This window comes from Pleurodeles waltl, chromosome 3_1 (assembly GCF_031143425.1).
Source record: "Pleurodeles waltl isolate 20211129_DDA chromosome 3_1, aPleWal1.hap1.20221129, whole genome shotgun sequence".
Taxonomy (NCBI): domain Eukaryota; kingdom Metazoa; phylum Chordata; class Amphibia; order Caudata; family Salamandridae; genus Pleurodeles; species Pleurodeles waltl.
This window is the reverse complement of record NC_090440.1, coordinates 1,978,745,837-1,978,764,782: the sequence shown is the minus strand read 5'-3', so window position 1 is coordinate 1,978,764,782 and position 18,946 is coordinate 1,978,745,837. Positions and strand designations below refer to the sequence as shown.

General features: G+C 43.3%; 1 protein-coding gene across 1 annotated transcript in view; it reads right to left on the bottom strand.

The window, feature by feature from the left end:
- The window catches only part of NXN (nucleoredoxin), a 325,735-nt gene that overhangs the window by 145,294 nt on the left and 161,495 nt on the right, over window positions 1–18,946 (bottom strand). The window contains exon 3 of the mRNA XM_069226372.1: window positions 1,155–1,288. Coding sequence (XP_069082473.1) covers window positions 1,155–1,288 — 134 coding nt within the window. The remainder of the gene's footprint in view (window positions 1–1,154; window positions 1,289–18,946) is intronic.

The window sequence follows — 18,946 nt, the reverse complement described above, 5'->3', positions numbered from 1 at the left end:
CGGCTCCACTATTTTAAAGTGATCTCAACCTTTCCACCCATGGTGTGCCTAGACTACCACCACAAACAGCAAAAATGGGCAAATCAGACCCTAAGCTGGGGAAGCTGGCCTTTGACTGGTGTAAGTCTGCCCAGCAGAAACCACACTTGTTGTGGTCCACTGCAGGAGACCAGGGTCCGGACTCTCTAGAGCAGTGGTTCCTAACCTTTTGACTTCTGTGGACTCCCACTTTATCATTACTGGAATCCAGGAACCCTCACTGAATCATTATTGGAATCCGGGGACTCCCCAACTGAGTCATTATTGAAAGCTGGGGACCTAATCTGTTAATATTATTTATTTTATTTCGCAGTCGCGGACCCCCCCAGGGGTCCCTGGACCACAGGTTGGGAACCACTGCTCTAGAGTCTGCCTCCACTACAGATGCAAATCGACTCTAGCACCTACAGACTGGAAAACCTATTAGAGCATCTAGATCATCAGAATGAGAGATTAGATCGAGCAGAGCAACAAATCTCTGACCTCAAAGACGACACTACCACAACTAAAAATGGAGTTAAAATGGAACAAAATACTTACATCAATCACTGGCAAGAATGAGAACCTCGAAGACACATTCATGGCGCAAGTATGTATGGATTATAGGAATTATTCAAGCAGCCAACATGGTTCACCCGGATATATTTTTGGAAACACTGCTAACTGACATATTTGGTACTGCGCCCTTCTCAGAGGTGTTAGTGGTGGATCGCGCACACCGCATTCTGAATTCAAAGCAAAATATTAAACTGGATCTCTAGTCATTTGCCATAATACCATTCTACATAAGAGTTCTCAACATGCTAGAATGCAACAACGTTCCATGGTCATTTTAAGTAAAGTTAGTATGTTTATGCATGTTACTGTGCAGTCAAAGATATAGTAATGAGAAAATGCACAGCACTTTAAACTTTGAAGGTAAACCCAACTTTGATATCCACTTCATTAATAATAAAGACATTTCTCGTTTCGTGTTTACTAGTTCAAGTAGAAATAAAATACTACAAAGGATAAGGGCACATCTGAGCTCACAACTGATGCACAAAGACTTCCTTTGTAAAAGAGTATATGTAAGTGTTTAAAATGAGAATTTCTTTAAAAAGATGCAAACTTACCCAATGAGCAGAAAAATAAACACCAACATAACATCCTTCTAAGGCAGTACTATCTTGTGATTGGCTGTTGTTTTTAAGAAGAGGTCCTAAAATAACTTCACTGAATGGTTTCGGACCCCAAGGAAACTCCAAACCTAAAGCAAGGCGAAAAATCAATCACCAAGGTTGTAGTACATTTGTTGTGTAGTTTGACATTTCAGTGCAATCCATAATTTATTATAATGTGAATGTTTGAAGATAAAGGTGCCCTGGAAAGGAACGGTAATGAGCAGAGAAAGCTTGAATACCAATAAAATGAGAACCTGGTAAAGTTAGTAATAAGCTTAACAGTGGATGTGGCAGAATCAAAATTTAAATTAAATTACATCCAGGCCGCATATTTCTAGATAACCTATTAAGACAAAGATAGAAGGTTTGGCATATTAATTGGGAATCGCATTTGTTAAAGCCAAAAAGCAATTAAAAGCGGATTGTGATTACAGTATATTAAAAACTCTGTAGTGCAGTAGTTCTTAACCTTTGGACTTCCGTGGACCCACAATGAATCAATAGTGGAAGGCGGGGACCCCTGCCTAAACAATTTCTACCATATGAATCTTAAAAAAATACACAACTACAGAAACAGGAATACATCAAATAAATACAAAAATGATGAAACATTTTCTTTAATCCACAAACAAAAATTGCAATTATAATTTAGCTTTTCAGAATTTGGGTTTATTTCTAGAAGACAAAGCTATATGCTTTGTACTTTTTGCCATTAGTGCATCCTCTCTTTTTTGTCAAAGCATGCTGGTGCTAGTGCTTCAGTTGATGCCGCTAATCATCCATACTACGGTTTGAAGTAAATTGTGCTGTTTCTGCGAGTCAAGCTAAAGATATCAACTTCATTTTTGGCCTCCAGTTTCAAATTTCTTCACATTACAAAACATTTTAAATGGTTCAATTTAGCTTTATGATGTGTATATACCTTATAAATCCAAGGACAGCTTTTGCACTGATGGCATCTGGCGCGTCAATCTTTGAAACTCCCACAATGACCTACTTTTCCATGAATTTCCTCACTATCAACGGTGCCCCTCATCCCTTTATAGCCCCTCTCATAATTATTATATTTTTTATAGCTTTACTCCACCTATTATAGGGTGTCAGAGCTCTTTACATCTCACACACACACACACACAAAATTATATAAAGGCAATGATTCATACAATATCTCAGTATATAGGAAATGAGGGCTACAAAGTGTAGGAGTCGCATATCACCCCTACTGGTAGGCACTGAATGTTAAATGTGCGTGATCTGGAGTAAAACAGTCAGAATATAAAACCTATCAAAGTGGTTGGGGCTGCCTGCACTAATTGGAAATTATTAGTACGCAAAGCAACCTTGGAATAAAACAAGACTGAGGGATAGAAAATAATACATTTCTAAGCCACTGTCTTGACGTTTGCTTTCAGCTGTTTGATACTGATTACTGTATATATTGGTTTGTGTTAGCATGTCTGAAAAAACCTGGGGTATAAGGTTTGAACACGATAATCCTTGTTTGTCCCTCTTAGGAAGATTCTATTTTGTTTAGCGAACTCCAACTTTGAATATATTTGTAATTTTATAACTACAGAAAGCTTATACTCAGTGAAGTAGGCCTCCGTTTGTTATGGTGACCAATCAATGAAAAAGGCTAGATGCCTGACTAGTTAACTGGGAAAAGTTATCTAGAGTACCACAGGTCTAAACTGTTTATTGTGAAAAGTGATAACAAGGGCAATAGACTTGTCTCATTTATTGTCAAAAGTATATGTTAAAATCAATAGACCTTTAAGGGCATATGTTTATCACACTATTGTACAGAATGTAAAGTGGTATCTTTTTCAGGAACACTTACTCATCACCGTAATAGGCAAATATTTTAGAGTTTGTTCTGCTCTGAAAGACTCAAGGGGTAGAAAATATGCACTGTCACAATTATTTTTAGACCCTATTCAGATGGCTGTATTTGATTTTGCCAGGTGTAATTTTGTATATACATTTCCAATTTTATGACTGTATGCCTGTTGGGAAAGCTATGCTCACTACAGAAGGCCTGAGCTTGTCATCGTTATAATCCAATGATACAGGCTACAGGCCTCATTGGTTCAATGGGAAAAGTTGTGTGTGATGCCATAGGTATTTTCAGCTTATTATGACAAGTTAAGACAAAGACTGTAGGCCTAGCTTATTTATTGGTATAAACATTTGTTAAGGCAAAGAGGACTTAATTTCACTTTGTCAAGATTTTAGACTGGTTTTTAGTTACAGGGTTATGTAGTAGGCAAGGATTTAAATATTACAATCCCCACAGACGACCCTGGTGGTATAAGATTTTAAGGTGACAATCCTTTTTAACCCCTTTTAGTAGGGGGTTACAATTTGTTTTTCCAGGTATCATGTTGCATATATTTCTAAGTTAATGACTGTATGCCTGAGTACTGTCTTACGGGAAAACTTATGTTCAACACAGAAGGCATGAGTAGCTTATGGTGACAACTGAGTAATAAGGGTTATAGGACTGAGTTAGTTCAATAGGGAAAATGTATGTTAGATGGCACAGATGTTAACAAAAAAATTACAACAAACACATTAGGCCTGACCCATCAATTGTGAAAAATATATGTTAAAGCAATACACCTTTAAGTGACGATTTGCTGTCACTTTTTGTCTAATGCTGTAGACAGATATTGCTACATGATGGACTATCACAGATCATCACACTGAAGGGAAGGGGAATGTTGACAAGTGTGTCCCCCCATTGTGTGGGTACTGTCCTCCGGGGGTGATGTCAAGAGGTCTGATGTAACTGACAGTAGTGAAAGGGGCTCTGGCCTTTTCAAGATGCCCGCCATGACAGCTGAGAACATACAAATTTGGTAAATAAGGTGAGTGCTTCTGGTCTACAATGGACAAGGACAGGATAGTACTGGGGCCCAGATCCTGGCAGCAAGTGAGGCCTCCAGCACAAGTGTGCAGGCAAAGAATGACACTGTGTCCCTAGATGTCAGTCGGCTCAGGGCAGACAGAGAACGCCGCAGAAATATCCATGGCAACAGATCAACCAATTGCAGGAGGAACTGTCGTCCCTTAAAGCTACACTGGCCACCCTTATGGCACAGACGCGAAAAGTGGAAATGCGCACTGAAGAGGCAGAAAGTAGATCTAGACAATGCAATCTACACTTCATGGGGTTACCCAAGAACGAGGGTACTACACCTGAATTATTACTGGAGAGATGGCTGAAAGCAAAAACCTAGAGACTGCCTGGTCATCTGCCTTTAGGGTGGAAAGTGCGCTTTGGTCCATAGCACCAACCCCTCCCCTGGGTGGACCACCACAGACTGTAATAGCGAATATCCTCAACTACGGAGACAGGGATGCTATCCTCCAGAAGGTTTGATGGCAAGGGGACCCTCATTTTGCTAAGCATGTTATCTGCATATTTCCAGACTTCATGCAGCAAATCAAGCAACAGAGAAAAGTTTGGGGGAGAGGGGGTGTCAAACAGACATGGCAGTTTGGGGACAACTGTTCACCTGGGGAACAGGGTCAAGACTGATTTGCATATGGCTGGGTCTAAACTGGGGTGGCGTGGTGAACAAAAGAATTGATGGTTTTAACGCAGATCTGTGATGGGGTGAATGTTTGGTTTGTTCCGCATTCCATCCATTATTTGGTTTGTTTGCTTTTGTTGCCCTAAGTGCGCCAGGTGTGCCCAGGCGTGGGTCCCGGGCTCACTATGCCACTGGATTCAAGCTAGCCTTGCTGATGAGGGGTTATACCCCAAAACTGGTCCCAGGATGGTTGTTTCTGGTCCAGGGAGAACCTGGCCTGGCAGCTCAGGCTTGACTGTTTCCATGGGGAACAGGGTCAAGACAGATTTGCATAAGGCTGGGTCTAAACTGGGTGACGTGGTGAGCAAAATAATTGATGGATTTAACTCAGATCTGTGACTGGGGGTGAATGTTTGACTTGTTCCGCATTCATTCCATCATTTGGTTTGTTTGCTTTTGTTGCCCCAACAGAAATTGAAAGCAATGGGACTTAAGTACACGTTGCTCTATACGGGGACGCTCAAGGTGATATATGAAAGTTGTTCGAATTTTCTTTTCTCCAAGGCCAGAAGACATATGGGACTAGCTGGTGGTCCACGGAGAGGGTCATACCCCTGGCAAGAGGTCCAAGATGGGCTTAACCAGGTCGCAGAAGAGTCGTCGGAGCAGGACAGCAGGATGAAAAAAACAGACTCAGGAGGGGGTCAGAGTCAGCCATCCAGGTGGTGGTTTGTCAAGATGGAACACTGGGTGCAGAAAACTGGAGGCTGGAGCCGGAGGAAGCCAGAGTGCTGGTAGAGGCAGTCACTTCTGTTATGCTGGCCAACGGCGACTCGGATGTGGTGGAGGACAAGCCTGACACTGGGACCAAGCAACTTGTGGACTAGCGAACTATGAACAGTAGGTTGCATTGTACATCCTGCTGACTGGTAGTCTGGACGTAACCACATTTACAGCTTTTGACACTAGGTAGATCTCCTGACAACGCACAGTAGTCCATAATGTCCTAGTACGTCCATGGAATGGGTAGCAAGGTGAAACAGGGCCTGGTTACGAGGTACATACAAAGTCTAAAACCTGATATACTCACCTACTCCAAGAGAAGCATTTGCAGATGACCGAATGTCACTTCCTGGGTAAGGGGACATATACTACACTGGCACACGCAGGGTTCACCTCAAGGCTTAGGGGTGTTGACATTTTGATTTTAAAAAATCCCCTGTTCTAGGTGTCAAGGACCTGGGGAGACCAAAGCAGGAGATATATGGCAGTGCAGGGACTCTAGGGGTGGACTTCAGTTACCCTGGTCAGTGTCTATGCCCTCCCCCACCCCCTCAAAAGCTCTCCAACCACCATCTCTAGGTGCTCGTACTTGAAGCAGGTAGCAGCCATACTCCTAGAGGCCGACTCTGCCTTACACATTGAGAGGTGACTTTAATGATGAAATGGCCTCTGGCTTAGACCACTCAGGAGCTGAGATAGCCACCACAAGGACACTCCCTCTGCATGATTTGCGGACTCACTGGGTCACTGACAGTGGTGGCAACAGCATCCGAGGGACAGGGACTATTGTTATTTCTCGGGGATGCATAGGGTTTTTTCCAGGATTAACTATCTCTTTGCTCCTGTGGGCAAGGTGAATGGGGTGGACAGAGCAGACTACGTGGCACAAGGCCTGTCAGACCATTCACTTCTCTGGATTACAGTGGGCAGGAGGTGCCCTCCCAGGGGTGTGGGCTCGAAAGTTAACATGTAAGAGCTTAGAGAGGTGAAGGTTGCCTGGGAGCTGTGGATCGATTCAGAACTATACTTCAAAGAAAACTAGGGGACAGTAGATTTAGCAGTAGTGCTTTGGGAGTCCTATAAAACAGTCCTGAGAGACAGAGCACAGAACACCTTGGCACAAAAGAAACGAAAAGCAACGGTGCAGATGGAAGGAAACTGACATCAGCGCAAAGACCTTGAGGATTCCCCCGGGGTCCGGACAGATCCGCAAATCCTCTGCACCGCGAAAGTGCCCCAGAGGAAATATTGGGACCTAGCACGGGGAGGTTAAAAACAGCAATTAGTCACACACCACCACCTTTATGATGCAGGGGACAAAGCGGGCAAGTTGCTTGTCTGGCTGAGTAGGAGGGAGGTAGAGCCATGCTGGATGGAGTGTATCACTGATGAGAAAGGGGCTACCTACTTGATGGATAAGAAAATTGCAGAGGCTGACGCCTCGTTTTATAGGGCCAGACCGCTGACAGACAAAACAAATAGCGGACTACTTAGAGACGGAAGGCATGCCAGTGGTGTCTGCCAAAGATCGACTGGTGCGAGAAGAGAAAATCACACTTTACAAGGTTCAGGCAGCGATCACGAAACTGAAACGAGGGATGACACAGGGTCCAAATGGCCTCCCTGCTAAATTCTTCAAGGCATACTCAGGGCTGCTGGGTCCATATTTATGCTTGACCTCTTCAAAGAGGCCCGGGACAAGGGCGATCCTCCGCCATATTTACGACACACTACCATTGCAACAATCCACAAGAAGGGCAAGCTGGAGACCACTGTGGCTTCTACGGCCCTATCCCCTATTAAATACTGAAACAAAGGTGCTGGCCACGATTCTGGCCACCAGACTCAAAGATAATAGTCACGCTCATCCACAAAGACCAGTCGGGCTTCATGCCCAGCAGATCCACCAGACAACCTCTGTCTACATAACTGGATGGCAGAGGACTGCCATAGGGACGAGCTCCATGTATTTTTGCCACTGGATGCCAAAAAGGTGTGTGACACAATCCCCTGGCCCTTCCTTCACAGACTATGAGAAAGTTTGGAATTGACCCTAAATACAGAAAATGGATTTCACAACTCTACCAACCCCTAGTGTGGCACTAAGGGTGAATGGTGTTCTCTTGTCTGCCTTCCCAATTGGAGGGGGAATCCAACAGGGATGCCCCATATTCTCTTTGCTTTTTGCCCTCACCATAGAGCCCCTGGCCACCGTGATCGGTGCCTGTCCTAACATTTGCGAATTCAAAATTTCCGGTACCGACGAAGGTGATTAAAGTCTTGCTTTACACAGACGACACACTCCTTTATGTCACTGAGCAGGTGACCACAATTCCGTCTCTCCTTCATATGTTTGAGACATATGAGGCTCACTCTGGTTACCATATCAACCGGGGTAAGTTGGTACTTTTCCACCCCATGGCACGTTAGATCTGACCGTTCTTCTTCAGACGCTCCAAGTTGACACCAATGGTTTACTGTACCTGGTAATTTATGTCACTCTCCACAGAGCGATGTGTCTGACTAGAAATCTGGGATCGGTGGTACAGACTTCTAAGTGAAGAGGTAACATACAATGCCCCTTACCCTGCTGGGGAGTGCGGTTATCTTTAAAACAATCACACTTTATGCCCTGCAGAACACATACTACCAGATCCCAGAGGCAACATCTGTTAAGTTAGAGGGTGACTTGAGAACCCTGCTGTGGAGTGGTGGCCACCCCAAGACAGCGCTTGCAACCCTCCAGCGTAACCCTTGCAATAGTGGGATTTCTCTCCCAGACATACGGGGCCTACTACTGGGTGGCAAACATGGTGGCCATAAACGACTGGTCGTTTGCACTGCAAGATCAATCCACCTACAGACTGAAGAGAGGGCAGTTTGCTGTCCGGTCTTAACTTCACTATCTCTACGGCGGGCAGGGAGCTTGATAGCTCCTATTAGTGACGTAAGGTGGCAGTGGACACTTGGAAGAAAACTACTAGAAGCATATTCTAGGAAGGAAGTATAAAGCAAGAGAAGCCGATCTGGGAAGGAGCATGGATGCACAAGATGGGAAAACTTTGTGTTTTCGATGCATAGGACCTGCATGGAATCGCCCGGACTGGAGATCTCCTGGAGGCGGGTGTTTTAATGCCCATTTCATCCCTACAAAGAATGCATTTCATGAACTAAAACCAGTATTTAAAATACGTGTAGCTGAGGCACCCCTAGCAAGCAGAGAAATTGGGGGACTTGGACATTCCTGAATATGCCCCCATAGAGGGAAGACTACTAGTAGAACAGTTAAAATTAAAGCCATCTCCCTCACCTACAAGGCATAAATTAACAATGTCAGACACACTAAGCTGAGAGCCAGATGAGGGAGAACGTGGATGAACTAGAGGATGTGGACTGGGAGGTGGTCCTAAAGCACCCAAGAGAAGTGGCCATAAAGTCCTGCCTGTGCCTGATCCAGCTCAAAATACTGCATTGGGTCTAATATCATAGACCGCCTGCATGTCATGTGGAGGGGGGGTTCCCGGGCTGTGTGCGCTGCGGGGAAGCAAGGGGTAAATTCATCGCTATGGTGTTTCCCAGTAATTCAGACACACTGGTCACGGGTGGTGAGGGAGCTCACGTACGTGCTGGGAGAAAACATCCCTTTTGAGTGCAAATACATTTTACTAGCGGTCCCGGGTGATGTGGACATTCCCAGACCACAACCTTTCTTCTGAAACCTGAGGCTTGTGGAGGCCAAGCAGGACATGACCGCCACTGGGAAGCACTGGTGGTCCCTACTATGGCAGAATGGAAGAAGGGGAAGAACTTATATATGGTGGCTGAGAAGGTCACATATAAGAGTAGGGGGCTACTCATTTTATCTGGAGCTACCTGAATCCTTGCTCTATATGTTGCAAGTGGTCAAGAACACAGCAGACATGTTAGCGGTAGGCACATCTTGTTTTGCATGCGAGTCCAGTTTTGCACTGACTCACAAGAAAACAACTATTTCACTTCAAGACCGGCTGGCGAGGCATCATCTTTTGTCAAAAGGCATCTGTAGTGTTACTTTCCCAGATGGACTCTTTGAACTTCATCGGCTATTTTATTAATGGTAAGAGTTTGCAAGCATAAAATGGGCAGATGTATTTTTTCGGCTATGCTGCAAGGCTACACCCTACCTCTGAAAAAACATTAGTTCAGTTTAGAAGTCAGCTGGAAAGGTGGGTAATTAAACAGGCTTTTACATCCTTACAGAAGATTATTCTTTGCCATTTGCCTGCATTCCTCAAAAATGCCTTAAGCCACTGGTTATAGTGTGCTCTTTGAATGTATATTAACATAACATATTATATCCTATATGTCGATGACTAAGAGTCTGGTGTAGTGTGCCTCTATATCTCCATATGAGTCACAAATCGAAGATGTATCAAGCTCCCACAACATACCTGTATTCATGGTAATCTACAGGTAATCTATGACTAAACCTATGGTAAAGTGAGAGATGTCTAACTTCTGCATTTTTTCCACAGAAGAAGAGAATGATGGCATTATACATTTCTATAGAGTGAGGAATAGGTGAGTCCCACTTAGGGCTGATGAAGTGTTTGATTGTGCTGAACGGTGTTCTGCTTCCGTTTGTGGCTTCATAGACTGTGTTCATATATTACTTTGCTTTGGTTGATGTGATTAGCTGTCTGTGTTGAGTGGAGGGACTTCAGAACGAAAAGGTCCTCTGTCTGGAGTTTTGTTTTTCTTCTGTATTCTTTCCTCTCTGTGGCTGGATCACTTATTGTCAGCAAGGTCTTTAGATTACCTTTTAACTCGGTGACACTGCACGTGCTATGTGATGTAGCATCATGTATAATGACTCCTTCGCTACAGTTATAAAGAAATATGATCACATCAAAACACCTGAAGCACGTCCCTCAAATCCCCATGCGTAACTTGCTGCAAAGGATATCTTTCTGCATCTCCTCAGAATTTAAATGCAAAAACGAAAGTAACAGACACACTATATCATTGTTTGCAGCAAGGCCTAGAATAGAGAGCATATTGAGTGCCAGTAGAAATATACCTAGAAACTATGCTGTAAAGTACAAGGATCTAAAGTGTTATCCTCTGTGGGAAATGAGACATTACCTCAGTGTGCCTGAGGGCACAATATAAACTCATGTTTATTGCACTACACATGGATTGCCAGCAGCAACAGCAAAACAAAAGGACTGAAGAGTGAAGGCACCGAAAGAGAACCGGAGAAAGGAGAAGGGATGGAGAGAAAGAGGAAACACGCGCCAAATGATTGGAATGTTTTGCCAGTCACGGACTTGTGAGTCACTGCACTCCTCCCTCGGGTCACATTGACACCTGTTTTAACATGCAGCCAGAGTAGTGTTTTTACTACCTTTCCAATCTGTGCAGTAGATATGCCAGACTAATCACACAAGCTGTCATTGCAGCTAAGAGTCTCAAGGACTTGTCTCAGAAAGAGCTGCTCCAGTGATGGCGCCTGATGTGATGCCACTATCCTGGGTGTAGAGTGCAGTGGCACTGTGTGCAGTTTCATTGAAGTCAGCGGCGTACAATGCAGCATCATAGAATGAAGTGCCGTACACAAGGTCTTTAGATTACCAGGGTTCCGAAAGGTTTGGCTTGCACTTTCTTGTTATAATTGAGGCGAGGATTTTCACATAACTTTCCAAAAAGTTGTTGAAGTTGTTGAGAAGGACGTTGCCATTGGACGTGGAGTCGACAGGTTGAGAGAGGAGTTCAGGGCGAGGGGAGATCAAGCACTCGGTTGCCCATGGAGAAGTCTTTGATGGTTCTGAAGGGCTGCTCGTCTCTTCTGTGTTGCGAGATGTTATAGATGCGATAACAGTAGTATATGCAGCAGTCAGAGACTGTCTCTTTGTAGTAGGCAACCACCCTAATAAACGTAAATGTGGTTGGTACGACAAAGCCTGCTATGATGCAAGGGCAAATCTAAAGATGGCAACCAAGACCCACCCTAGAGATTGGGCTCTCGTAAAAGAAGCGAGAATTAGGTATAAAAGGACCCTGAGGGATAGTAAGCTAAAATATAAAGATAAAGCCTGGGAAGAGTTAGAGCGTGCTACAGCTTTGAAAGACCCCGGCCTGTTTTGGAAGGTGGTGAATAGAGGTTCCTTTGAAACAGAAACCACCGAGGGCCTTGGATGTAATATAGCCCCGGAGGCCTGGGTAACTCATTTCTGTAAATCAGACTTTGATCCATTTTACACTGTTCTGTGTCTTTTATGCACCATTTAGAACCCGATTCCTACTACCGCTCCTTAGGCCCAAGGGTTTTGTGCAACACCGTCCTGCTTTCATGTGGCTGCAAATGGCCTCAGAGGTACTGGTATGGAAGGGCCTGGGATCATTTCTGAAGGGAGCTACTACTTGGCTCAAAAAGGTAGAATGTTTAGAATGATCTCATTTATTTTTCTTCAGTTTTTATGAATGAGGTTTTTATCTTCTTCTGTTTTTTACTTTTTTATATATATATATACATATATATATATATATATATATTTATATGTACATGTTTTTTATGACTGGTGCTTTTTATATATGGTTTTTATTGGTATTCTTAGAATGTTTTGTTGATTATGTGTTGTAATGGATGAATTTTTTTATACCGAATAAAGCTTCTCTCAATTGGTGGATGTCTTATTGGAGAAAAGACTGAACAGACCCTCAAATAAATATTTTTTGATTCTACGGGACCAATGACATGGCTTATGTGATTGTAGACTTTCATGGAAACAAGGCACGATTGTGCTCAATTAAGAAAATATGATCAAACTATGAGAAGAAGCAACTACTGAATGTAAGTTATGATCATTACACCGTAAGCAGAAACATCCTCATGTAATTCCGGGGATATTAGATTTGTTCTGTACGTTTAGTTGGTTGATAATGCTCTAGCCTTAGACAGACATAATTTCTCTTCTATTGTCAGGGATGTCTACGAGGTGGAATTCATTATATTCAGGAGCCAGCGAGGCCGAAAAACACAGCAATGCTACACTGCGTGTAACATGTGGCAACTGAAAGGTTCACTGACGTTTTCAGCGGAGTCTGAGGTTGTTCTGACAGGTGAAATAGTTCTGCAAATCAGCATTGGGTGGGCCACCATTGGGAGATCAATATAATGCGGCATGGCTCCCTTTTCATTATCTTCAACACACTCTGGATTAGGGAAGGTGGAGCAAAAGAATATGCATAAATCCATAACCATACTATTCAAAACGCATTCCACCAACAAACTCTAGTAGAGGATGCCTGCCGGCATAAAAAATGCATGTTTAGTTCATCTTGTTAGCAAACTCCCAGTTGTGACATCCCACTGACGCCCTGCTGAGCGTGTCAGCCCAGTTATTGTTAATGCCCAGTACATATTCTGCTGTGAATGTGATATTATATTATATTGCCCAATCCCACATCTCCTGTTCTTCCTTTGAAAGAACGCAATATATTGTTAACCCTTGCCAGGAGGGAGAGCCTCTGTCCAATACAGAGCTCCAGCTGCCAGTCTCTGGTCTGACAAAGGACTTCACTGAGACGATTTAACCATAAACCGCTATCCTAATTTGGAAAGCCCAGCTCCAGATCGTTATCACCTTAATCATAATTGAGAGACTGGCAATATTTGGCGATTCATTCAACAGAAGGACTAATCACATTCTGACTCTCACGTGCATAATATGGATTTAATATGTAAATCGAATACTCCCATGACTAAAAATTGACAAATATCTAAGCCCTGAAAAAAGCTCTAGGCTTGCTCACCAAACACAGCGAAACACAAGCGAGTTGTCTAATTACATGCAAATACTTTATGTGTAATAAATGAAAATTGTATTGGTGTATCAAAGCCAAAAGAATAGCTCATTTATTCATAAAGCCGTCATAAAAGGGACTGGCATATCGGAAACATGCTGCATAATTTAATGTAAACAGAGAAGTAGGCCCAACTTCACTGAATGCACTTCTGTCTCCCCCACCCTACTATAAACATAAGGAATAAATTTAGCACACTCATATGTAGTGTTAGTGGGGTTGCATCTCACACACTAGAAATATGTTGATTAGACTTTCTGTGCAGAGGCATCGGCTTCTGAATGAACTCCAGCAAATGGCCACAATATACTAGTTCCAGGACCCAGCAATCTGTTCATATATGGGTCCATTTGTTGTAAAAGGTGAAGATCTTACCACATGGAAGTTGTCACCTGGAACCCTCATGAGCCCGAATGGTTACCACCTTTGAACGCTGCTTGTTGCAGGATTGGTGAGCAGTTCATATGACAGGTGATATAGCGGATATACATAGGATTGGTATCCATCTCTTTAGGAGTATTGACTTCTACCTCTAACTCCACAAAGGCGTTGCAGTCACATCTGCTGAAGATATCACGTAGACCTTGTAGGGTCTGTACTGATCTAGATGACTTTAGAGACTCGTAAACATGCCGCTCAAAAAAGCATTCCCTGTAATAAGGCATATTTCTATGATACTCTTTTTGACCTTCATCCTAAATGAGGTGGCATGCAACCATACCTACTTGTGTAAAGCAGCTGTCATTGCAAGCTGTCTGAAAGCAATAGTGACAATGTTCACTGCAGTGTCAATGATTGCTAAGGATTTACAACCCACTGAGATTGCGCCCCGATGAATAAAATAATTTAGTGTAGACCTTGCCAACTTATATTAAGCAGACTACGCAGAGCTTCCTTCATACACACAACATCTGTAGAAATCTGAGCTGTGGTGCCCTCTGGGGTAGTGGTGTTCAATGTGCTTTGCGAGGTGGTGAAGTTTGGGTCTTTTGAAAAAATGTGATGCTACTAACATAGCCATTCTTTTAGCCTTTTCAGGCCGTCTTTAAGTTTGCATTGCTGCTATTTATCTAGGACTACTGCGAGTCTACCAGCTTGACGTCGGGGATGATTCAAGAATATGAATGTCTGACAGATCCAATGCTGGAGAAGACATCCTATGGTATGGTTTTGCAATTAAAACATTATCACATGTGACCATCCTTAGTCATGTAATAAAGGAAGGTCAGAATATCAGCCATATCTCGAGGGCTTTGGCATCTGTTTTTTGCTAGTGGGAGCCCTACATCAATTTCTTCAAAATATGCACCCAGGGAACTCTAGAAGGATTTCTGCCTTTGTTGACCATGCTTTAATTTTCAAGAGGATCAGCAGACATCAGATTGAATAAAAACGCTTTGACCTGGAGTTCACCTAAAGACATACCAAACTCCATGAATAGCAATGAATGTCACATAATCCCACTGTTGCACAAGCAATGACTCCACATATAGATTTAAATAATCTGTGCGGTACGTCAAGACCTGGATTGCCATTGAGTGTGCTTTTCGAAAGCCAGTGTTCTGTTTTAGAATTCAGTTTGCTAGCACTGCCATACATACAGGGAAACACAGCAAAAATGAATTTTCTAAAAACGATATATTATTGGAAATCTAGTCTAACTCTTGGAAACCCCTTAGAGTCTAAGCTTTTCTCTCAGTCAACCAACAATCAACTGAAATTCACTGCATTTTGTACAAGCTTGTTAGTGTGCATCTAATAAATGCACTTAATCAATTAGTGATCTCACTTTTCCTCGACAAACAGAACCCTGAAACTGCACGTTGACACGTGTCTCTGGACATAGTAAATCCACATGTACAGCCAGCATAGCTTGGTCAACAAAGAAACCTGTCCTAACTTCAAGAAACTACTTACATCTTGTAAACCTGCATTCGAGATTCCTTGGAGAAGATGATGTAAGATGAGACCACTCAACTTTTGAGGTTAATTAAGTCTGTCAGCAGTACTAAATGACATTCTGTACCGGCTGGAGTATGTTTTTTTACGATAGTATTCAGTGCCAGTGTTAATTCAACCTACTGCTTTTTCTACAGCCGGTCAGGCCAGTGGTCTTATACCACTATGGGTCTTTCTCAACCCCAGGCTGCGAGCTCTCGGAGCTGGTTGGTAATACCAGATGTCATTGAGGCACACTATCTGCTGTGTTCATACGGTTCCCTCTCCGTGGCATAATTGAATAAGCAGCTTTTCTCTTAGTGAGATTAAGAGTATTCATTGTGCCTGGTGCCAAAAGCAATCCAACCATGCCATTCACAACAAGAGCGCAGTAGACCCCATAAGCAGGATCACTTCCATTAAGTGAGGGCCAAATAACATTCCCTATTAAATCTACTCAAATCACTTAACACTTTTGAGTTCGCCTGCAACAATGAAGAGTCACATTCACAACTTTCACTTGTGCACTACTAATCTCATTAGGAGTCAGAGATATTTTTATCAATGCCCTATCAGCACCTCACTTCTGTCCCTGCCGTACCTATCTAAACCACGACTGCACCAGGGAGAAATGCAGCAGTCATGCAGTAAAAAGAAGAATGTTTCTCTTGGAACCAACTCTGATCCACCCCAATTAAAGTTAACCTGGTGCTGTGTTCACTTCTTCCTTTACTGTTATCTTCCCAGTGGTCTACAGACCCCATCGTTTACATGATAATAGCCTCTTTCTATGAAACAGCTTTTACCTGCCACCACAATAGTACTGGACTATTTTAATATCTGATTAGAAGTACACACTCTTAAACAATTTTATAATTTTTCATCTTGATCAAACAGCTATAGGTCCTATCCATAGTACAGAACACACACTAAAACCTAGTTGCCACTCAAAAGATCCTCAAAACAGGTCTTGTTAGACCTGTTTGTCTTAGGGTGGTGTTCTCACCCCCCACCCCCAGCGTTTCTGCTTTCACCCCTCCTGTTTGCTGGAATTTATTTTTGTGGGCCTTAGGACTATGTGCACTTTACCACTGTTAACCAGGGATAAATTGCTTGTGCTTACTCCGCTAAGCATGGTAAAATTAGCTTACAGCGATTTCACACATTTAATTTACTTTAAAGTCCCTAGTAAAGTGGTACAACACACACCCAGGGCCTGTAAATTAAATGCTACTAGTGGGTCTGTAGAACCTATTGTGCCACCCACGTAAGAGCCCTCCAGAACACGTCTCAGACCTTGCATGGCAGCCTGTGCAGGGTATTAAAAAGGTTGTACACATACTTTTATACTTTACATGTCCTAGTAGTGAAAAACTCTGAAATTTGTTCTTCACTACTGCAGGGCCTACCTCCCCAATAGGATAACACTGGGTTACCTTATTACATTTAATAAGTGATGACTTTTGTTTGGGAATGATTTAAATGCCATGTTTGGTTTCTGATGAATTGTAATTTAAATTCCTCTTTAATGGTAAAGTCAGACTGTAAGTCAAACTTCAACAAATGCCACTTTAAAAAAAGTCAGCATTATTGTTGTTTTACTTATTTGGTGTCTGCAGCCTGTGTCCTGGCAGTGTTGTCATGATGGGCCACCCTGCCAGGATAAGAGGAGCAGAGCTGCTCTCCACCCACTTACATTTCACAGGAGCTGTCTCAGCACACTTACAAAGAACTGGACACCAGGCTTTTGTCACCCCAGATCTCTTGGAGCCTGGGCAGTGAGAGAGGGAATGGAGATGAAGGAGGGGGAGAGAGAGAGAGTGAATGGAGAGGAAGGAGAGAGAGAGAGAGAGATAGAATGAAAATGGGGGGGGTGTCTATAAATTTACAACACTTCAAAGTCGGCAACAAGTATAAAAATAGGACTCCAACATCAACTCTTCAGTACACTGCTGGACCTGAAGAGGGCCTACAGAAGTCTGCCCTGATGCGTGAGGCTTGCTTTGGATTTCAGAAGACTGCCCTGCTGCTTGAAGCCTGCCTTGTACCCTCAGAGGACTGCCCTGCTTCTGCCTTGCTGCTTGATCCCGGGGCTACCAGGGTGACTACAAGGGGTAGTTGATAGGCCTCCTGTTCTGAGCTATAGGAACATACAAAAGCTCAAACAACCTTGAACCCACACCTGAACCCGCCTGAAGTGAGCTCAACACTTCATGGGGTGCACAACCAGTGATGAACCCTTGGAAGTTGTGTTAAAGATGCCCAGACAAGCCAAAATCCAACAACTGGGGAAACCTTTCACCAAAACGTGCTCTGAGAACCGAAAGAAGACCGGGCGCAACCTGCTCCCTGATCTACTCAAGGTGCATCATACGTCGGCCCGACTTTGTGGTACCTCCTGCTACGTTCTTCTCCGCTGCAGCAAATTCTGTTGCACTCCTCCTCTTGGTATCCGCCACAGCCTGCAGCTTCGTACCAATGGAGATTTAACTTTCAAAAAGAGATTAAGTCCGAATGTAGAAATCTTCACCGCAACGTCTTCCAGTGACTCCCCAACAACACTGGCTCCTCCCCAGACACCACAAGCTGCCTTGCACTGCTGAACTTCACCTTCTATGATATTTTTCTTCAAACAATCTTTCAAGTCAAAAGGTAAGAAGAGACCAAGCTCAAATCACTTCTTGTGTCTGAACTGCTTTCCATCGCAGTCATCCATAACTTTTGACTTTGCCCCAGTCTCACATGATTAAATGTCAGTGGCTGGTGTTTTGATCTTTTAGGCATTAGATTTCACTGGAAACTTTAAAAATTCATAACTCTGGTTCAACGGATTTAAATGTTGTTTTGGCGTCAAAGTATTTTTTGAATGTTACTCTATTTTTCTAAATTGGTGTGGTATTTTTTTGTGTTGTGTATTCACTTTAGTACTGTTTGTGTGCTGCATGAATACTTTACACATTGTTTCTAAGCAAAGCCTGACTGCTTTTGTGCCAAGCTATCAAAGGGTTCAGCACAGCATCATTTTAGTGACGTTTTCTGGTTTACCCTGACAGTTGTGTTTGTTGTTTGAGAAGGGTTCACACTTCCCCTCAATCAATAACCCAATGTCCTACAGGTTCTATACTTTCTTAATTATGGCCTGATCTTTTTCTGGTTCCCTTGCCATTACAATCCTAAATAGCATTCTATGTAAACCACTTCACTCTCCCACCGAGACTTTAGGCCCTTGGAGTAAATCAAGCTCTGATCGGTCAAGCAGATCCTATCGACCCTAATGGTCATCACAGCTGTCAAAGCACATATTCTGTACATTTATTATTCCATCCTGACTACCTGACCAACATCCCAGTCCTGAACATCAAACTCAGCTCCTCAGAACGTCCTTGGCCGATCACGAACCCTCCTTAAGTCTATGAAACAAACACCCAAGATTTCCTCGAATCTAATCCTCAGGATCAGTGGTTTCCAACCTGTGGTCCGGGGACCCCTGGGGGCCCGCGACAGCTTAGAAAAGTAAAAAATATTAACAGATTAGGTCCCCAGTTTATAGTAATGACTTAGTGGGGGGTCCCCGGACTCCAATAATGAGTCAGTGGGGGTCCCCGGGTCCCAGTAATCATGAAGTGGGGGTCCACAGAA